This window comes from Phalacrocorax aristotelis, chromosome 3 (assembly GCF_949628215.1).
Source record: "Phalacrocorax aristotelis chromosome 3, bGulAri2.1, whole genome shotgun sequence".
Taxonomy (NCBI): domain Eukaryota; kingdom Metazoa; phylum Chordata; class Aves; order Suliformes; family Phalacrocoracidae; genus Phalacrocorax; species Phalacrocorax aristotelis.
In genome coordinates this window covers 65,404,569-65,427,295 of record NC_134278.1, presented here as the reverse complement: position 1 = coordinate 65,427,295, position 22,727 = coordinate 65,404,569, and the positions used below count along the sequence as shown (strand labels likewise).

Genomic DNA, 22,727 nt, shown 5'->3' with positions numbered 1-22,727 from the left:
CTGTGCCAGTGGTGGGCCATGTGGGGAGGGCCTTGTCCCGCACCCATATCATAGGGAATCATGGAATGGTTTGGGTTGGAAAGGACCTTTAAAGGCCATCTAGTCCAACTCCCCTGCAGTGAGCAGGGACATCTTCAGCTACCCCAGGTTGCTCAGAGCCCCGTCCAACCTGACCTGGAATGTTTCCAGGGATGGGGCAGCTGCCACCTCTCTGGGCAACCTGTGCCAGTGTTTTACCACCCTCATTGTAAAAAATTTTTTCCTTATACCCAGTCTAGTCTACCCTCTCTTACTTTAAAACCATTATCCCTTGTCCTGTCACAACAGGCCTTGCTAAAGAGGTTGCCCCCACCTTTCCTATAGTCTGCCTTTAAGTACTGAAAAGCTGCAATAAGGTCTCCCCGGAGCCACCTTTCTTCCAGGCTGAACAGCCCCAACTCTCTCAGCCTGTCCTCGTAGGAGAGGCGCTCCAACCCTAGGATCATTCTTGTGGCCTCCTCTGGACCCGCTCCAACAGGTCCACGTCTCTCCTGTGCTGAGGGCACCAAGGCTGGGCGCAGCACTCCAGGTGGGGTCTCACCAGAGCGGAGCAGAGGGGCAGAATCACCTCCCTCGAAGGGGAAGCCACAGGGAGGCGGCCTCGGGGAGCCGCCCGGCGCCGCGGCGGCCTCTCTGCCGGCCGGCGGAGCCTCGCGGGGCCGGGGCGGCGGCGGGGGCAGGGCTGCCGCGCATCCCCCGCGCAGTTGGGCAAGGGGGTTCCTCGGGATGCGGGGGGGGCTGTGCAGGCACCGCCAACCCAGAGAGAGAGGGACCCGCGTCGCCGCCACCCCGGGGACAGCAGGAGGGTTCCCCCGCGGGCAGGTCCCTCACCCCGAAGGGAACTCCGCCGCTCCCGGGGGCCAACTCGGCTCGGCTCGCCTCCCGCCCCGCCACACCGGCAGGGGGCGCTGCCGCGCACAGCCGGGCACCGGGAAGGGGGCGGTGCGCCTGGGCTGCCACCACTGCCCCCTCCCTCCGGTGGAGGCGCCGGCGGCGGGGATCGCCATTGGCCCTTTTTCACCGCTAACCCCGTCCCCCGGGCCTGGCGCTTCCGCCGCTACTCGCGCGGAGGGACGGAAGCGGCGGCGCGCAGCACCGGGCGCTCTATCCCGCCTACCCCTCAGGGGGCGCGCGCTCGCCGGCCGGTCGGCGCAGGCGCAAGGGGAGGCGCGCAGGCGCGCCGCCGCGTGGGCGGGAGGGCGGGGCCGGTGGGCGGTTGGGGGGGGGAAGGTGTGAGCGGCCGCTCGCGCGCGGCGGTTGGCTGAGCCGCGCGGCGGCAGCGTCGTCGCCGTCGTTCCCCCCGTTTCTCCCCACCCCCCCGCCCGCAACGGGCCGGGCGGCGCGAGCCAGCCCCGCGCGCTCCCCGCTCCCCTCCCAACCCCCGCCGGGCCGCCGCCGTTGGATGCGGGACGGCAGCGCGAGCGCCGCGCGGAGCCGGTGCGTAAGATGGAGGGCCTGACGCTGAGCGAGGCGGAGCAGCGCTACTACTGCGACCTCTTCTCCTACTGCGACACCGAGAGCACCAAGAAGGTGGCGTCCAACGGGCGCGTCCTGGAGCTGTTCCGCGCCGCCCAGCTGCCCAACGACGTGGTCATGCAGGTAGCCCTCGCGGGCCCCGGGGGGCGGCGGGACGGGGCACCGCCCTGGCGGCACAGCCCGCGGGGGGAGGCAGCCCCCTTCGCTGCTGCCGCCCCTTCCCTCCGCGCCCCAGGCCGGCCCTCGCCCTACGGCCCGCCCGGCAGCCCGTTGGCGGGGGTGGTCCCGGCAGCGGCGGCGGGCCGGGGCGGGACCCGCCGGGAGGCTCGGGGCTATTGTCCGGCCACCTGAGCCCGGGCGGAGCGGGGAGGCTGAGCCCCTCGGCGGCGAGGGAAAGGCGCGGGGTGCAGCGGTCTGCGTACTTGTGGGGCCTCTGGTAGCGAGGCTGGGAAGGGGCTGGAGGTACGCTCTGCTGGCGGTGTACAGCAAGGGGTAGGAAAGCGTCTTGTCGGCAGAGGCCATCCAAAGCGTGAGGACCCCAAAGCATTTTGGGGATGTGAGGGAGATTCGTCCCACAGTCTGCTGCTGAAGAGCACCGCAGAAGGAAACCTGGGTTTGTATTGTTGGGTGCTGCTGACGCTAATCCACTTTGGCTAAGCTGTGCAGTGTTTTTTGGGCATCATTTTCCAGCAGGTATTAAGTTACCTGTAGTCATCAAAACACTTCTAACAAAGAAAAACGCAGTGCTAAGAATGACACCGGCCCATACTTGCAATACATATGTGCACAGCTTTAGCACTGAATTCTTTGGCCAGGTTGCGTCTAAAAAGTGTAGCAGTATTACAGAGCTGCCGACATCAAAAAAGGGAAGGTCTGCTCCAGTGTGTCTTGTGTAATTATTTGAGGAAAGTATTCCCAGAGATCCATTCTTATGAATGGCTGTTTGCAGTGATTTGCTGCTTCTGCAGTTCCCTCTGTCATGGTTCGATGCTTTAAAGTTTATGTAGCGTTTTGAGCTGTTGTGGGTAAAACTATCTAAAAAGCCATGCTGATTTTTATGCAGTTTCATCCTCAGCCTAGTATGATAAGCAGCCCTTTTAACAACACATTAAAGTTACCATAGCTGGAAAGAGAGTACACAAATTCCAGCATTCTGAGATTTAGTACCAGATTCAAGGGAATTCTTATACTTGACTGGGGTCACTGTTGATGTGTTTTGTCCTCCTAAGAGCAATTTGATTAGTTAAAATTAACTCAAGATGCAAAAAAGTGGAAGAGAGCTGAATAAGAAATGCTTCTTACTGGTAAAACTAGTAATCTCTTATTTGATGACTTGCTAGACTGGACTTAATGGTAAGAGAGTCTGCATGCTCAGTGTTATGAGTGAGGTTTCTCAAGGGCCACCCACTGCTGCTTTTTGTTTACAGCCAATCAGTTTCAGCAGAATCACCCCAGGAAAGTGAATGTTTACATGTTTGTTTTATTTAAAATCTATTTTCCATAAACCTTCTGGATTACTTTAAAAATAAAGTAGGCTAGTGTTAGAGATTTTGTTTTATGCAGGGATTTGGTGCAAGGAATTGGGAAGTCTTGGTATTTTGAATACAAGTGGCCATAGATTATATCCTTATCGGTTGCAGAGGAGGTCAAATATTTTCTTGCAAAGTAGATCACATCTGAAGAAGAGAAACTACTCAGGCATGGTTCCATGGGTTCTATGTAAATTAACTCAAGAAGCAGGCCTGGCTTATCACTGTAGTGATCTCAAGGAAAACCTTGCCGTTAAAACGGCAAACAAGATATTAGATTGCATGAGGAATGAGACTGTAAATAATACAAAGAAAGTCAAAATGTCCTTAGCAGTTTGACCCATTGTGAATATCTTGTGCAATCACTGTTAGTCACCTGTAAAGTACCTTGTACTTCTGAGGGAGAGAATCTAGCTGTCTGGTGATTGATTCTATGTTCTTCTTGAAATAGGGCTGTACCTCAGGTTATCACAGGCATGAATACATTGGATGAGGTTCTTCCAAGGGACATTGCATTTGATGCTTTGGAAGCTGTGACTAGGTAACTGAAGATTGCTTGATGATATAGCTTAAGAAACAAGGAAACCCTGTGAAGGAGTGTTGTGGTTTAGCCCCAGTTAACAACAAAGCATCACACAGCTGGAGTTTTCTTTGACCAGATGGTGCTGTGTTCTTACCTGTTCATTTGATGCACCTGATGCTTGTGGGGTAAGGAACTTGATTCAGTTATTCAGTTCTCATGTTATCCTGGAATGCAAGTGTAGCACTAGTTACGTGAATGCTGAGTACCTTTGTAGGTGTGCAAAACATTGTACAAAATGACCACTGTTCAAACTCACAGAGTAAGTAGTCCTGAGGAAGTACCTCAGAGTTTTTCCTCTGCAGTAGTACAGGTCTGTAGATACCTTTGAATAATTCAGAATTGATTCTGTGGGAAATTAAAATGTGTGACAGTTGCATTTTTGGACATGTAACTTGTTTTGCTTGCAAATCTGTTGTTTAAAGGCTGGATACACATGCAACCTGTCCTGCAAGGAGTTATGTTTGTGAGATTTCTGCCTTGCAACAGAAGTTAATATGTGTGGTTAACTGTTCCTAATAGTTCTCACTTCTGCCTCTAAGGGACACTGTCAGCTGCCTGTTAAGTGGGAATAAATGAACATATAGAAGACTGAAAAAGTTATGGTTGCTGTATCCAAATCATATACTCACAAAGCAACAAAACCCTGGAGAAGAAAAGCTGTATGACCACTTAATACAAATCTACAAAAGGACGGCCTTGGAACAAAAATACCACAAACTGTGTTAGTCTTAACCACATGTGTGGGAATACCAGCCTTTATTAACCTGTATTTCTGCCTTTCTGTGCACGTCTTTGAGCTTAGCATTAAGGTAGAAGATTTGCTTAAAACAGTGAATAAAAGTATGTGTCTTGGGATAACAAGTCCAACCACTTCATGACAGTTATGTGAGACTAAATTTCTCTCAGGGTGTGGTTTCACATTGCAGCTGAACAAATCTAATGGTGAGTTGCCACTGAAGGAGGTGGTTCGGTCTTTCCCTGTCCTTCAGCCATGTGCTCCTGCTGCCGCTTCTCCTTGCAAAGATGCTAGTGCGTGGCTGATGCTGTTGTACACTGGCACCAGGGGCTACACAGGTAGAAAATTCATCACAATTTTTTGTTGATTGTAACTGTATCAGCTAACAGTGGGGTTGAACGAATGTCAGTGCTGGCACAAGGAAAACCCTTTGCTGATGAAGGGAAGAGGAAAACTTCCCTCTTTCTAGAGCAACTGGGTATTTCGGTTGTGACCTAGCATGGGTTTTGTGGTAGCTGAAACCACTAGGAGGTGGAGCTGCCTTATGCTGGCACAGACGTTCATTTGAACAGACAGTGAGCTGGTTCAGGGAGCTTGTTCAGCCAAAAATTAGGGGGTTTTGTCAAATTATTTTTCACTTGACTCAGCTGCCTGAGCTCACGGCTCAGTTGCGTGTGCATTGGTCTTTGTATTAGCAAGGAGTATGATACAACACAAGTGATTCTGAGGAGCTGCCATCCACCCTGTGTGTGTATTTCAGAAGCGTTCCTTTGCTCAAATTCACGCCTGGTCCTGTAGACTGAACGTTAGCTGGGATACATTAGGTGCACTCCTAGAGTGTATCTTCTAGGTTAGCTTCATACAAAAGAAATCTAGTTGCTTGTTCTGGAGTGACTGACTGCACAGTATGAACCAGAGCAGTGAGGGTGAGCAGGAAATTGGTTTCAAAAGCACATTTCACATCTGACCTAAAATGCTAATGTAGGTAGGTTATTAAAGTCAGCTCTTGGTGCCTCTGTGCTGGTGGTGAAGTTGCTTGTAAAAGCTACAGTCAGTGAAAACATGTATTGTGACATTCATTACTTGTGCATGGGATTAATATAATAGCTGTCCCATTTACTCAATTTGTAGAATTCTTATTTAGGTGATTTGATCAGAGTTTTATGAACTTGCACTCTTTGATCACGAATCATAGAAACTAGATTTAAATGCTTGATTTGCATCGAGAAGCAAGTCAGTTGTATGATACTCATCTGAAATTGAGTCAAGGCATCTTGCTTTAAAATACAACATTACTATAAAACAAATATGTGAGCACTTGCATGTACTTTCTCTAAAATGAATGAATTGTCATCTTTGATGTTGGCAATGTACAACAACATTACTCAACTTCTAATTTAGTGTTAGAAAGTCTTGGAAATGACAGATAAATCATACAATTATGCCCAATTTCTTCAACTACGACATGCTTGCATTAGCCCATTAAAAACCTAGTGTAAAGCCTATTTTTGGCTCTTGTTAGCCAATATCAAGCTGTTTTCATTTCCAAGGAGTCTTAGCAGACAGATTGGGTTTTTTGTTTTTGTTATTGATGGAAAAAATTACTGTCTCTGGTTGTCTACCTCAGCTCTGTCAGTTTTCTGCCTTTGCATCAAAAGTTGCAAGAAAGTGTGAACCTGTGATGCAGCTGCTACATCACAAAGTCCAGACTCTTGGTGTAAAGCCTCATTCATCAGCTACAATTTCTGCTCTGTGGAGGAAAACAGCTAAGGTGCAAGCATATGCTGCCTTCTCTTGTTCTTCGGGTGATAGCTTTTGGCAAACAGGGAACAGAGAACATGGGACAGTAGTTTCTTCAGATGCCAGTGCTTATCTGTGGCATGGAGTGCAATTATAATTGGCGTTATAATCCATAGACAGAACATGGCAAAGCAAAATTGCAGGTTTTTGATTTAAAATGTTGACCTCTCTTGGAGAATGGATGTAGAGAAAAAGGGATCTAAGAAAATACAAACTTGTTCACAGTGATGCACAAAGACTACTTGTTTATCAAATCAGTAGAATTTACTAAATGACAACTGCAAATGGAAGCTGAGCTGGGGCATGCTTATTATTACCTGTGTGGTGCAAGCATGCGGAAGACTCAACTTCATTCTGGTTAATTTGCTGAATTTATTATCTTTTCAGAACTGGTGGGGTAAGTTAGAATTCCTTATGCGCTGCAAATCCCATGCCTTCCTTTCAGTGATTTGCAGTATATTTAAAAATACATAGCACTTTCAGATCTTAAAAAAAAGTTCATTGTGTAAAAAGTTCTCCTGTCCTAAGAGTGGTCTTTACCTAATCTGCAAGCAAGCTCAAGTTTTAAAAAGAAATCACTTAGTTGAATACAACCCATACATTTTGGGTTTATATTTTTCTATTTTAGAGCTTACAGCTTTTCCACGTGACAAAATAAAATTAGTTTTGATTTCTTCTGAGGCAGGATTGACAACAGGTATTCTTCCAGTGTAGAAATGTACAACTACAGCATTTTTTTCTTACTCATCCTTAATCTTTTGTTAGTCTGAGCACCATAATTGATGTGTCTGTAGCCTTTTAGGATTATAATTGTATGTAGTTTATATATATTTATGTTTTTAAAGGATATTTGTACATACATTATGCTGTATATCAGTTCTCATTTAAGAAATAAGAACTGTTAGAAATCTGTTGTAAATGCAATCAGTGCCTGGATCTTCAGTTAAGAGTATCCAGTTTGGTGAATTACATATTTTTTTTTCCCTCAGATGTTATTGTAACAGAGTATTTTTCTTTCCTCTCAGCTGAGCAGTAGGCTAGTTTTGTTTCTCTAATGATGAGGTATATAAGCAGTCTACTTTCTGTTAATGTCAGAAATGGCTCTTAGTTCACAGAATACAAACCAGACTGTGCTTCTGAGTTTTCTGCAGAATTCTGGCAAAAATGTTTACTTCAATGATGTTACCCTCACACAGACTATAGTGGGCTGCAAATTGTTGTCTCTTTACCGTTAATTAGTTCAAGTAATCTCGTATCTCAGCAGTGGTTAGTCAGAGAATAACCATTGTTTTTGAAACAAAAGGCAGGAAGTTAATGACAAAATTTTAGGAGTGTAGATTAGGTCTGTTAGACTTATATTTGTTTTCAGCAGATTTCTGAGTGTAATTGACTGGCATTCATACTGTATAGTCTCTTATATAGTAAATAATTCCTTCATAATTCTGTATGCCAGCACAGCACTCAACTAATTTCAAGTATCACAGCTCAGCTTTGTTTGAAAACAGTGGGTTTTTTTTCTTTTTAAGTGTGCCATCAGATGATAGCAGGGATGATTAATATCCATTCTGACACGACTGGATAAATTCTAAAATTATTCACAAATATCAGGGCCTTTGGCAAATGCAGCTGTCTTAAAAGCAAGTTAGCTGTACAGAATTATCTATTGTAAACTTGATCTTTTTCTGGTAAAGACGATTCCTTTGTATTAGAAGTCGTGAGCAATTCACCCACTGTCTGTGAAAACCTGCAAACATGCCTTCATCTTAGTCTGATCCTCAATAAATATTACTACAGATACTGTGAAATTATGGGACTTTGCTGGCTGTCTCTATGACTTTTCAATTATATTTGCTAGCTTTCAAAATATTCATCCTTACAGACAAGTTTCACACCTACTAGGTCATAAATATTTGCTGTTTAGATTAGACCTTGTTGTAGAATTCCTAGACTTCAAATTGGAGTTCTGCTCTTTGCTTAAATGAGTTTGAAGTCAGAAGTGAGTGTGGGAGCGATATGTTGACTATCAGATTTTTTCTTGCTCGAGTTCCAGTAACTATTAGTGTAAGACGAGATTTCCCACTTGTTCATTTTCCTTTACCATTTCTTTAGACCCTAGGGATTTTATCAAGACAGCAGTCATTCTTTTTAAAGTAATTTCTTTAAGTCATTCTTCTTCAACTAACTTAATGAGTTCGTGACCATGTTTGTGACTTGCTTGTTTTTCCAACTGGGGTTGATGTCTACAGAGTTAAATTATCCCCTGCACTTGTTACAGAAAAAAAAATACATTTTAGCTTAGACTTGCCTGTGTATAGGAACTGTGTTTTGATAGATTAAAGGAGTTGGAAAAGATGACAGTCTGGCCTGAATTTCTGGAATGACTGACTTCTGACACCTAAAATGATCCTGAAGTACGGTAACAGAGAAATTAGCAGACTCAGTTTCAGATAAATCATTCAACTTCAGTAATCCCAGAAGAGGGTGACCAGGTCTGAGCTGTGTAATTTTCAGCATTAGGTGCTAACTTACTCCTGCTTCAGACTATTAGTTGTGAATTTTTTAGAAAAGTCCGTTCTTACTGCAGTAGTGTGTGCGACTTTTTTCTGAATTAAAATGTCTTAAACCATTTAAGACTTAGTTTTAGGAGCTCTATTCTGAGTCTCAAATGTAGCTCTGTAAATGTGCAGGTTTTAGAATTTTAACTGAGGTTTGTTTAAACTTTGATAAACACATTGTTAAGACTTATAAAGGGAGAAGGATTGCAGTGTGAAGCTAAGTAACTAATTAACACTGGTCAGATTGATGCTTACAGGGAAATGGATTGAGATGGGAAAGCGGTGAGAAGTAGTGGGCACAGTAGCCTCAAGTAGACTTGTATGGAAGTGCTCAGGACTAACAAGACCAGATCTGAGCAGTCCTGTATGACCAGGCCAAAGCATGACTGCTAATCCTGAGATCAGAGAACGCCTTAATCTTCATTTTACACTAGCAGAAAACCAGAAGCTTGTGTTCCTTCTTTGAGGCTTTTCTGTCTTATGTTTGTTCTGGCACAGTGTTGAAAGGTGATGTGTGGAGAAAATATTAAAATCAAAAAAGTAAAAAAACAACTATTAGTGAGGAATATCAATTGCTGGAATGCTTCAATTATAAAGGAGGTCTGAAAGGAATCAAAATGTCTATATAAGTGCTATTCTCTTCAACATTTAGCACTTAAGTAGAAATTTTGCAGGAAGAATATTCAGCTTAATGCTGTATGGCAGGAGCATCCACAATTAGAACATCCACGTGACCTCCCTTGCACTATTTGTTTTTGGAGTAATAATCTGAAATACTGAATATATTATTGCTGCAAAATATCTCTGCCTGCTGAAGCTAGAGGCTTTCTGGGTGCTTATATGGATACTTTGGCTGCTACTGTTTGTTCCAGAGAATACAATCATTTGAGTGTTATAGAATCACCCGAAGTCTCAAATCGTTGTGTACTGGCTCATGCACTGAGAGTTCTTGCTAAAGTGTGTTTCTTATGTCTATTGCTTGAACTCTTTGTGGCACCACTAGGAGAAAGGAGACACCCTTCTTTTGAGGGCAGTTCTTAGCAGCTTGATACAGGAATATATCTTTCCCTTCTAAGGAGGGTTTTTTTTGGGCAATGCAAAGAAGTTGGAATTGCAAGTGCTCTTGATGTGACATTCTGTTCAGTTGCCTCATGTCAACCTTATTTGCTCTACTTAAATGCAAAGCACACAACTTTCTGGAGGCTGCAGCCTTACAAGAAGTTTAGAGTCAAATAAACAAAACTACTGCTACCAGTTGTATGTTCCCGTCTATCTTGTAGCTACTGTGGTGTTCATTGGTTATACAGTAGACAGATTCAATTTAATAAAAAAGCAGATAACTAACAGGGCAACTTTTTGCTGGCTAACAGAGTGCTCATACTGTGTGATCAGATAGATGAGCATCAGTTAGTGCTCAGGAATGGGGAGCCATGCAGCTGAGAGCAGAGGAGGGAGGAGCTATTTAGGTTAACCAGTAATGTGAAAATGCATAGGAAGAGGAGACAGGTATGTGGAATATCTCCTTTTAAAGAACCTCTCTTTATGCATTGAGAATGAAAAATGGTTCTCTAGGTCCCCAGGCTGTCTTTTGCTGCTTCAGATTTTTTTATTTCCAGTTTTTCTTGCTGCTTTATTACCATTACTGCTCCTAAGGTACCTTTCTCGTGAGCATGTACTCTGCCAGAAGAACAGCAGTAGAGAAAATCTTAATGCAAGCAAAGAGCAACTCTGCCTTAAGATCTTCCAGCTATGACTTTTTATGTGACAGGAGAGTAGTTGCTTTCTAAGTGAGTGTTCATCTGGCCGTCTGGATTTTCTTTTGTTGGTGCCATTGAGCATATAGCACTGAACAGTAGTAATGAGATATATATAATATTATTGTATGCTATTATATATTATATTCTAAAAATATATTTTATGTATAACATATATAATACAGTAGTACTGAACATTGAGCCCCATGTTGGTGCCAAAAAGGACTTCCGTGGTTTAGCCCCAGCCAGCAATGAAGGACCACACAGCTGCTTGCTCACTCCCCCCACCCCTGCCACCCCCCCTGCTGGGATGGGGGAGAGAATCAGAAGAGTAAAAGTGAGAAAACCTGTGGGTTGAGATAAAGCCAGTTTAATAGGTAAAGCAAAAGCTGCATGCACAAGCAATGAAAACAAGGGATTCGTTCACTACTTCCCATGGGCTGGCAGGTGTTCAGCCATCTCCAGGAAAGCAGGGCTCTATCATGTGTAATGGTTACTTGGGAAGACAGACACCATCACTCCGAAGGTCCCCCTCTTCCTTCTTCTTTCCCCAGTTTTATATGCTGAGCTTGATGTTGTATGGTGTGGGATATCCCTTTGGTCATTTGGGGTCAGCTGTCCTGGCTGTGCACCCGGCAAAGCATGGGAAGTTGAAAAAAGTCCTTGACTAGCGTAGACACTACTTAGCAACAACTAGAACATCTCCACATTAGCATCACTGTTTTCAGCACAAATCCAAAACATAGCCTTATACTTGCAACAATGAAGAAAATTAACTCTATTCCAGCTGAAACCAGGACAGTATGTCAGAAAAAGAGTATGCTTATTTATTCTGTCCTGTTTTAAGGGTATTTGGCAGTAACTTGTTTGACTTACAGTCAAGTAAGACAGTTTATGGCTCTAGGTCTTTGGAGGAATGGCCCCTCTAAATCAGTATCTTGAAATTCTTTGTAGTTGCATGTAGGATGCATCTGCCTCATCTTTGTGGATTGATTGATGGTGGTTATCATGTACTACCAAATCAAGAAGGGACCTACTGACCTCTAGAGAGCTGTGGAGCTCTGCATAAGAGGCTGTGCAGGTAAGATTCATGTGTATGGCTTGTAACAGCTTTTGTAGGAGCTGTTAGCGAGACCGCAGACTTTGCAAATGGAAAAATCAAAGCCACTGCATTGCGAAGTGTCTTTGATAAGTGAGTCTAATCTGCCACGAACATACGTGTTACCAGGAACAATAGGAGATGCTGCAGACCACCTTTGGAATGGGCTGAAGTCAGGAATGACCTAAAATATACCTGATTCAAAAAGTACTGCAGTAAGTGAAAATTCTGTGGGTGTTTGTTGTGTGTGTGTGGTGTTAAACATATTCACTTGCTAAGATATATATTTTGCGCATCTGTCATAAATCAGAGTTTTAAATTTTCAGTGCTTTTTGTCTGCTGCTTTTCTATTAACAGTGAAATCATTACTCCAAAACTGCCAACCTTACTTAGGGAGTAGACATCCTTGTAAAACAGATCCCAAAGTACAGGGGCAGAATCATTCCTCTGAGGCTTAAAATACTGTGTCATTTTTTGATCAGTTAATTAACTACTTTATTTCTGATGTGATTAATTCTGAAATTTTATTTGAAACGTATGTTTGAACCTCAAATGACCTATGGAATGGGAAAGTTTAGTTCTAAGTATCTATAGACAACTAATTGTCAGAGCTAATGAGTAGTTTTTTCTTTCTGTTTTGGTGTTTTAGCAGTGTGCAGTGTGAAAATCAAGGGCGGAGGAGCATTAGGAGAGGCTCAGACAGTAGGAGACTCTAAATAGTTCATTGCCAGAGAGCATGTGTCATCTTGGAAGTCCTCCAGCACTATTGGTTTTATTTCTTTAAAGGCATTGACTGTCAGTAAGACTTAACAAATAGTAAGGTCTTCCTTTTATGCAACAAAGTACAATGTCCCAAATATACCCTGTGACTGCGAATTCTTAGTATCAGCTAATTAATCACATTTACTGCTATGCTTCTTAAGTACCTATTAAGATAAATGTCTATATTGGCAGTAATATTATACTTGCTGTTCAGCACATGAATATTACCTGCTTTACACTTAGGAATTAGGTATAGAAGTTCTTCATATCCTTCTTCAGTGAGTTTTGCAAATAATCTTCAGAGCTATTTAAGACTGTTTCAGTGTTTGTTGTATATTGCTAATAGTGCTGAAACATGGAATTCAGAGCAATACTTGGACTGTTTCTTTCAGTGGCATTTTTTTGTCCTGTCTCCAGTTTTTTTCTTGTGTGCCACCATGTGCCAAGGTTTGTGGAGAACTAGGTCAGAGGCTTGACTTGGTTAAAAATAACTTATCAAAAGAAGGATCTTTGTCAGTTCTCTGTCTAGTTCCTGCTACGCAGTGCTGTCAACAACTGTTGCATCTGAGAAGCTACCTGTCAAGTAAAATTATTCTGAAGAAAAGTTAAAATCTTCATTAATAACTGCTTTGTCCAGTTGATGATAGGTGAGAGTATGTAGTTAGAAAACTGTGTCAGGCTATGGTCTGCAAGAGACAGATTGAGATAAATGAAGTGGCAGGAATTGATCTATCGGACAGTGGTTGCAGAATAACAAGATAAGAAGGTAACAAATTGTGAGGAAAGAAATGTATTCAATCTAGGAAAAAAGTATGAAAGAGGTTTTCATAGGTCTTTGGTAGGTGGTGATGGTCAGGTTTTTTTTCTGCTACAATAGCAATGATTAGGAAATATATTTTCAACTCTTCTTATATATCCCCAGATTACATTACGCTATAGAGATGCAGTTAGTTTTTGTAGCTGAGGTGAGTGAATTATGTGAATTTGGGAGAGTACATTTGCAGGACAGCATAGTCTAGTACCCAGTTTGAGGCTGTATTCCAACAAACTTTCAATTTGGAAAACATCCTGTCATATCTGTTTAAGTCTGCAAAGAGCTTTAGAATTCTCATCAATGAATTGCTGCATATGGGATAGAGAAATAACATTGTTGACATTATAATGTTTTAAACTGTGAATCAAAATCAGTCTGTAATCAGTTATATTTTTATTAAATAACCTAAAACCAAATGCAGGTTATTCTTTTTAAGTTATTAGCTTTTTTATCGAAAGTAAACCATTAGGTTTTTTATTGCTTGCTTCTCATTAAGAGGTTGCTGTCAATATGCACAGTAAAACTCAAAAATCCTGTACCGTATACTGAAGCAGAGGTATATTCATATGGTCTGGTTTAACTCAAGTCTGTATCAAATATTGTAAAATGAATGTGAAAACTTGTTTTGTACCTCTGGTCCATGGTTTATATGACATTGTTCCTGGCGATTGTTTCATTTAAACATAAGAAAAACTTTCTTACTGTAAGGGTGATCAAACACTGGGAAAAATTGCTCAGAGAGGTTGTAGAGTCTCCTTCCTTGGACAGATACTCAAAATCCAGTTGGGCATGGTCATAAGCAACCTGCTGTGGCTCAGCTTGCTTTAAGCAGCGGGAGTGGAGAGGAGGATCTCCAGTGTACCTTTCCAAGCTTGGCTATTCTGTGATTCTGTGTAGGGTTTCTTTGTGTTTATTAATTAAAAAAGTCTTACACTGACAATACAAACATGAAAATTCTGTCCTAGTCACAGCAGGACTATTAGAATACCCCAAATTAAGAATGTGTTAGTAAAATCAGGACCAAAATGTATATTCTGAATCTCAATTCTTCTTTCTTGCTTTATATCAGTATGAGATTTTTTAGTGGATAGACTTGTGTTAATGTCTTGGTTCCAATGAGGTGATACAAAAGGTCCTCCTTTGAGCTTGTTCACTCCCTTCTCCTGTCAGCGTACACAATGTGTGTTGTAACTTCCAACCTTCAAAAGTTGCCTTGAAGTCTTGCCTCTTACCACCCTCTGGTATGGAACAGTAGGTACTTTAATAACTCTCCAAGCAGATTAAATACTTTTATCTTTACTGTGTAGGTGGCATGCATGTTGCTTCATTTATTATTTTACCATTGAAGTCATTCCTGCTTAAATACTGTTGTACTTTTGTGTGAATAGTGTTTACAGATAGTGGCTTGATTTGCCTTGTAGAAGAACCTGGGGGCTGGGGGACTGTGATACTCTGGAAGACTTTCCCAGAGAGGTTTTCTGAGTTCTGGAAAGTGTGTTTCACCACATTTCATAAAGATGTGATTGGCTCCACTTCACCTGGAATTTTTAAAGGTTCTCAAGTTTTTTTGGTTCACAAACTGTTCCAAGTTCAAAGAGCTCTTATTTGAAACTTGTAAGAGTCCTAGAAGGTATGTGCTTGAAATAGTGCACTTTATCAACATACTGCTTCCTGTGCATGTCTGATCTGTGCAAACTCCTGATATTGTTGATGCTGCTGTTACTTCTTTGCAGTATGATGGCTGAGCTTGCGATTTCGTAATTTACAGCTACTGCACTGAGGGTTTTTTCTTTTTTATCAACAGCTTTCAGCAATTCTGGAGCTTCACAGAGCTGTTGGCCTTAATCCAGTTAATTGCAGTGGTGTGACCTCAGGATCTTCTTATCTAAGGAGATGGAAACAGTCATGGAGCATTTTGTCTTGAAGATGGCTCTGCATTCTTTGAAGAGTTTAAGGAAATTCCTTATCCTCTCTCTTCCTAAGAAGCTGAAAGCCCTAAACATAAATCTCAGAGAACCAATCCCTTGATTATTTTTTATTATTATTCCCCCCCCCCCCGGCCCCCATCAGTATAGCTTATTACCTGTTGAATTTTGAAATCCTCCTTCAAAGAAATTATAGATAGGCTGTTTTGAGTATGTTCAAGCATGCTGCCAGCCAGCAGAGGACCCTCCACTAGATGGTTGCATTTAATGATTTTACTCAGTCTTCAGTCCTGTTTCTGATGGGGTTACATTCTGTGTTTGAAATAGAGGACTCCTTTAGCTAGCTGTGGGTGGATTTGACAGCTACTTGTTCAGCAGCATATAGGCATTCTGTTTTTTAATCCTTTTTTTCTTTTCTTGATACTTACATCTGGCATATTTTCTACATTTTTATCTATTTACTTTGAATCCATGCTTGTCTTTCCTTTCTAATACTTACCTGCCATGGTAGCATAATTAATTCAGTTTTTCACTGAAGTTTTTTACAGTCTGGCAGTACTGACTAGCTCCAAACAAGAACATTAGTCCAGCATGGGCTTTGGAATTGCCCAAAGCCCTTACTGCCTAATGATTCCATAGGCTCCAAATGCCTGTGTCATTGCTTCCTTTCATAAGAAGCTTTTCTAGAGTCTGCTCAATTATTCATCTGTCAATGCTAGGCCACTGGATCCACAAGCTTTTTCTGTGTTAGGTGTGGTCAAGTACATGGATGTTCATCAAGGATACCATGTTTTGAAAAAAGGAATTGCTCTTGCTGTCATACTGGTTTGAATTGCTAGTTGTCTCTTGAATCCTCACTGCTTTTATTCTGCCAGTTATTTAAACTTAGTGTAATTATTTTTGGCACTTGGTTGGGTACAGGCAATTTAGGTGTTGATGCATCAGAGTTTTTGTTTGAATTATCACCTGTCAATTTAGACTCACTTCTTTCCTAGCTGCACATTTTGTAGTCCAACCAACCTATTGAAACTGATGTATTGTATTCAATGTACTGAATTATTTTCTTTTAGTTAATGAACTTTCAAAAATGCCCGTACTTCTGTCCAGTTGTCATGCTGCAGAAATACTATAATAGAAAATACAAATAACACAGGTGCTGTAGGACAGTGTGTGAAGTGTAATGGCAGACATAGCCAAGTGATTTAATGCAGCTAGCTTCTGTGCAGGAGGATTTGAGCTGCATGGATAGCCCTCGACCTGCTGATCCTCTTGGGACTTCTGTTGGACTAAGTGTTTGTCAGCTGCTCACGCCTTCCTTTGGCAGGTTACACAGCAGTTTATTTTCATAAGGTCCTTGAATCCTGGTGCATGGTAAGGAAATACCGAAGCAGCTTTTTGTTGAGCCATATGTAGCTCAGCTGTAGTTAATAAACCTGTCCGTTTGTCTGATTGTACAGAGGTACCAAAATCCAGGACAGCTTTCTCTAAAACTGGTAACGGTCCATCCCAGTAGTTAGAAAAATGAGCAGATGTGTCAAGAGACCAGATTTGCCAAACAGGGCACTTATGGCTGAGCTCTTGTAGGAAGGGTGATGAAAGAAATTAGTGCTCATGGATGTAGATGAGGCCGAGATTCTTGGTGACTCTTTAGCGCTGGTGTTTACAAACAAGATCTCACAAGCCTTGTGCCTGGAGATGCAATTGAAGGAGGAGAGAAGCTAGTAGTAATACAAGAAGGTGGATGGGTCTCTTGAGAAATACCAAGTTCATGGAACTAGATGGGATGCTTCTGAGGGTGCTGAGAGAGCTAGCTAATGTCATTGCAAACCAGCTTTCTCTCTGAATAGTTGTGGAGATCGGGGCGGGCCTCAATGACTGGAGACAGACATGTTGCAGTTGTCTTCAGGAAGGTTGATTTGGGGAACTGCAGGCTGGTCAGCTGCACTTTGATCCCTGAGAAGTTGTGGAGCAAGCCTGCCTGGAAGCTATTTCTAGGCATAGATGAAAGATGAAGATGAAAACAGTAATTAGGATTAGCAGGCATGAGTTTACCAAGGGTACTTGTCAACCAGACTGTCTGCTGTGATGGAAAGACTTGAACTGTGGCTGAGGAGGGAAAAGCAGTTGGCTTCAACACGGTGCCCAAGATCATCTTTGTGTCTCGTTTGGAACATTACAGTCTAGATGAGACTGCTAGGCAGATAAAAAGACAGTGTGGATCATTGACCTCTGAGAGTCTGATTTGGGGTGTGTCATACTTGATGTCTTGTCAGGGACCTGTCAGAAGCAGGACTGCACTCTGAGCAAGTTTGCAGGTCTTCGATGTGGAGGAGCATGCACTCAGTATGTTTGAATACATGGCTGCCATCTGGAGGGACCAAAATTTCTCAAAATTCATAACAAAAGACAAAACCACCTTTCAGTTATGTAGAACACCAGGGGGAGAAAAGGGAATAAAATAACACCAGTTCTTTGTTGCATTTCTTAAATGAAACAGCATCTGTGGCATTGTTTGGAGAACCTTAAGTTCTGCATTTTCCTTCAGTGCTGAAATCCATGCATATGTGTGGGTACTTCTTTGTGTTCTGAATTAATGCTTTAGAGGTTTGTTGTATAGTTAAAAATTGAACTATAGCAAGCTCATATCAGAAAAGGCTGGAAGGTATCATTTGCAATTGTCTAGCTTTCTCACTTTTTCCAAATTCTAGTCTCATTTAAATTCTTCAGGGAGAAATTTGGGGGCAGACCATTTCTGTAACTTCATCAGTAACACGGTTCAATTTTGTCTTGAATTATCTGAAAATATTAATTTTGTCTTTGTGGATTACATCTGATAAGATACTAAAAATGTTGAATGCTATTCCTTTTCTGACACAGTTACTGAAGACATAATATAGCTGCTAATGGAATAGCTAATAGTGACATAGGATGTTACGTGCTTTCTTAGTGTTTTGGTGGTGTTTTGGTGGTGTTTTGGTGTTTGTTTTTTTTTTTTTTAATTTAAGAAGGAACATGACCACAGTTACTCTGTGTCTCACATCAACTCTGTAGAACCTATAAAGCCTAAGTAAAAGAAAAGGTGGATAATTGGGAAAACTTAAGTTTTAGGCTTGGTGCTTTTGCTGGTTGTGAGGAATCACATACTCTGACTCATGTCACATAATATTTGGAGATCACATGTGAAGTTGTACTGAAAGATTGTATATAGGAAGTTAAGAGCATTTAATGCAAGGCATGCTGTTCTTAAATGTATAAAATTACCTCTGTAGGGCAGTTTGGTTTTAAGTTTCTTTGTACAAGTAACTATGTGTTTTGTTTCAGATTATGGAGCTCTGTGGTGCAACAAGACTTGGCTATTTTGGAAGAAGTCAATTTTACATTGCTCTGAAACTTGTTGCTGTGGCCCAATCTGGTCTCCCTCTACGAGTGGAAAGCTTAAATACAGGTAAATCACAGGATTGAGGGGAATTGCGTTGCTAAGTGGAATTATTGTACTTGGTTTACAGATTCTTGTAAAGTAACCTTGTAAATTAGTGTGTCTCTGTATACATTTGCTAAGTTAAAAATAAATTGTAGAGGGACTATGAGGGAGTGCATTCCTACTATGCATAAATATGAGGTGAAATACCTTACTCTTATTGAATAGGTATTGTGTTCATCATGGGGTAAATGAACAACTACTACTGGCTGTTGTGTAGGTACAAGTTCATTCCATAGATTACTAATGTGAGAACTTGTGCGTTCTATCCTCTGAATAAAGTATTAATAGGACTAATGTGAATTGGATGGAAAAGAAGAATTGAACATTTGCAGGCTTTTGTAACTGCTGGGTTTATGAAGCCTTGATTGCAACAAATGAATGGTCACCTTTTCTAAAGTCACATTCCTTTGCACTTGGCTTGACAGTTTTCTCCCTTCTCAGTGCAAATATGATTAGTGGTTTAAGATTTTTCTAGTGAAAAACCTGACCTGTAAAGATGTTTGAAGTCTGTTATCAGCCAAAACACCTGTTATCCCACTCTTCAAAGGTCAGCTGTGGTGTGGGTAGGCAAACAGGAACAGGAGAAAGACTCGCTTTGGAAGATGGTTCAGAACAGCAGAAAGAGCTTTGATATGAGGCTCTGCTGTAGCCTTCTGAGTGACATAAGTGGATCCATGTCAGTGTTGCTCTGTGAGATGAAAAGAGACTTAGGAAGATGAAGTAGTAAGTTTTAAGCCACTGTAGCCCTTTGCAGCATAGTACATAAGTCACAAACTAAATATCTTTGGAGTACAGCTTTGCATTAAGGTGACTTTCCTAGTAGACTATGTCTGCAGAATACATGTTACTATATAATTTATATAGGCTAGTAATTAAAAGGCAGCTTAGGAGTTTTGTGTCTAAAGATATAAACAGAATAGGCTAATAAAAATCTGATAGGAGTGAAGTATCAGACAAAGCTATAAAAAAGAAAGGAATCATCATGTATACTTTTGCAGTTAATGTTTATTCTAGGCTTTTACAAACAGTATATACTGCTTTCATGGTTTTCTGTAGCTTTTTGGAAAAGTGCATGGTTTCAGTCAACTTCTTGCTAGTATTCAAGTTCTTTTCTGCTCATAAGCCACCCTATGTTTATAAAAAGTTTCTAGTTTTACTGATGAGTGTTCCTAAATCTAAAGCTTCAGCAAGTTTTAGCAGAATGACCTAGGATCAGGAAGTTGGAAAAGGGACCTTTAGCTCTTATTATCTGAAAGAACTGGGACTTGATATAACAATTGTGGGATTTCTCATCAAATTCTCGTTGAGGCAGAGATTAAAATCTGTGTATGTAGCTTTTTCCAGGGTTTTTGTATGCTTGGTTTTATTTTAATGCAAGATACCTTAACTGGAAGGAGCTTTTGTATTTAAAAAAAAATCAGTATAAATTTGTAGAAAGGAATTGAAATGAAGGTACAGAATTAATTCCAAAATATAAAATACATTGCTGTAAAGTTAGCAGCCATTGGAATTTGATAATGGAATAAATTTCCTTGATTCATGGCAGTACTAGAAATACTAGTAATGGTTTCTAGACTTCTAGGAATCAGTTTCTGTAACTGGTTCCAAACCTACTAAATACAAGTACAGTTGACAGAACATTTATTTTTACCCTAACTGTTTTTAGCTTTGGTTGTCTGTTGCCTTGGTTGCAGTGATTCCAGTCCTGACTATTGAAGTTCCTGCTCCTAGGATGATTCAAGTGTTGTAGCAGCTACTAAACAGCTAAAATACAGCAGGCTGAAGACTGATAAAAATTAATCTGAGCTTGGGTTACCTTCCTTTTGAAAACTGGGGTTCAGCAGCCTGGTCAGCTGGGTTCTGCCCATAGTATACCTCCAAGAGGTCTTGAAGAGGCCTTGTTAGAGCCATGCCAAACTAAAATGTATACTCTTTCTCTGTTCAAAGTAAAACATTTAAAATTAGTTAAACCTTATATTTTAGGACATCTGCTTTTTAGTTCCGCATTCTATGCATCCTGTATTGAATGATTGTCTTAATGTTGTTCACGCTTTTATCTTGGTATTTTCTCTGCCATTCTCTTGTTTCTTTTGCTCTTTGGTTCACTGTGTGTGTCTCAAGTAGACAGGAAGCTTGCCTTATATGAGTTGCTGAGTGGAGACTACAGTCAAATTTTGAGTACTAAGTCCATCCAACACACGTGTCGTCCAGTTGGTTCTTAGTTAACTAAGTGCTTTTTTTGATTACTCAGATGTGCACTGTAGTAAAAATACTGGCTTTAGTTATACTGTAAGCCTCTGAATCTGTTGTTCCTTTGCTGTTGCAGAAAATTTTCTTTCCAGGAAGCTAAAAATTGAGGAATTAATGAGCAGTGTCTATTTCAACTTAATGCTTATTTTCTATGTTTGGAATACAGTTTTTGGTGGAAGAAAATGTTAATAAGGATGTGGGCATAAAAAGTACAGACAACTTCCTAATTTATTCAATTTCAAGATCTAATTTCATTTATAACAGCTGTCGCATTTATAATTGAGGGATTTCTGAATGGTAGCAAATGTTTCAGTGTTAAAATGAGGTTTTTCTGCTGTTATGGGAAAAGACAGAAGACTGGTAAAAATGGCAGATTTCAATTGGCCATGTAAAAACTTAAATATATATTATTTTGCTGTATTAGTCTTGTTTTTAAAGAAGACAAGAGTATTTTGTGTTCCTTCTGATCCCTCTCTGTTATTTTGTGAAACAGTGCTAGATATCTCATGCCAAAGCCTCATGTTGGAGCAATTGATTGCATAGACTACCCCTGTGTCAGCTGGATGTTCTAGTGTCTGTATTATCCCCTGTTTTGTAAGCATACAAATTTTCACGTGTATGCTATGACTTTTTCACTTCTGTAGAAACTGGCTGTAGTTCCCTGTTTAGCTGTGTGAATAACTTTCCTAGTGCAACATGGGGTATGATGCTAATGTGAAAATAGGCATCTAGGAACAAGGAATACATTGGGAATTGCTTTAACAGTGTTTCCATGTGATGGGTAATCACAGATTTAGTGAAGAGGCTTCTTCCCTGTGATAAAAGCTGTTTGGCACATTGAGTTGTGCTTAGTGGCAGAGATTTAAATCAAGGATTTGTTCTTAGTGGAGCGTTGTTCTTTAATACTGGATGGATACATGTTTGGATATATTCAAAACCCACCTGGACATGGTCCAGTGTACCTGCTCAAGCAGGGGGGTTGGACAAGGTGGTCTCCAGAGGTCCCTTCCAACCCCTGGCATAGGGGGTTCAATGCTAAAAGTAATTGATGTAAGCAGTCAACAAGGGAAGTGAAATTTGGGCCATGCTTGTAAATTTTTGTGTTGAAAAAATTTCCAAGAAAGATGTACAGCAAATTGGCAATTTATTTTTATTTACAGTGGACCAGTAAGAAAATTGTGGTTGGGATTCAGAAAAATGCTAGAAAACTTGCAGAGAAAAATTGCAGACTTACAGATCCTTATTTTTATATCAGACTCTTCTGAACCACGGTACATAAAGCTAAGGATCTCCTAGCATTTTGTAGAAACTGCTTTGTAAGTATTTGTAACAAAGTGAGGTGATATTGGAATGTCCCAGTTGTATTCCAGTAAAACAGCTAATTTAGCTTCTATTGTAGAAAGGTGTACACAGATATGCTTAGGCAATAGTTGCAGTTTTTGCAATAAGTCTAGATTATAGTATCTGTTTTAAATATAAACATCAGCTTACTAAAAGATGATGTTGAATATATTGCAGTATTTTAGCATTTGTTTTGCTGATGAACCATTCTGTATGAAGAGTCTCTAATTTTATATATGTGGTAGAAATGGTAGATAAATTTTGAAAAATCACACTTCAGTTATTAAATGTTGCCAAAACTAAGAAAAAAGAGCTAAATCCAGGTTATCTGATTGCTACTGCATTTAATGCAGAATTGTAATGCAAAAGAGTTACGGAGCTATGTGAAGTCCTCTTTGTATAGCAGAACCAGAACAGGGGTAGCAGAGTCATGAAGTATAATGCCAAAAAGGTATTTGCCTTTTTCCAGCAGGCAGATGTTGGCTTGATTATAGCAGCAGTCTCAGTGTTTATGTAATTGAGGCACATGTGAAACTTCAACTACAAAATAGAACTGCATTTTTATTTTTAAGCATCATGCTTT

General features: G+C 41.1%; 1 protein-coding gene across 18 annotated transcripts in view; it reads left to right on the top strand.

Moving 5' to 3' along the window:
- Positions 1-1,249: 1,249 nt before the first annotated feature.
- REPS1 (RALBP1 associated Eps domain containing 1) overlaps positions 1,250-22,727 on the top strand; it is a 70,717-nt gene continuing 49,239 nt past the window's right edge. For 13 of the 18 annotated variants that reach the window (XM_075087770.1, XM_075087766.1, XM_075087763.1 and 10 more), the window contains exons 1-2: positions 1,268-1,638; positions 18,394-18,517. In XM_075087770.1, the coding sequence (XP_074943871.1) occupies positions 1,486-1,638; positions 18,394-18,517 (277 nt within the window). In that variant the 5' untranslated portion in view covers positions 1,268-1,485. Of the gene's footprint in view, positions 1,639-18,393; positions 18,518-22,727 lie in introns of all 18 variants that reach the window. The other 5 variants (XM_075087771.1, XM_075087768.1, XM_075087767.1 and 2 more) reach the window with 2 other exon arrangements.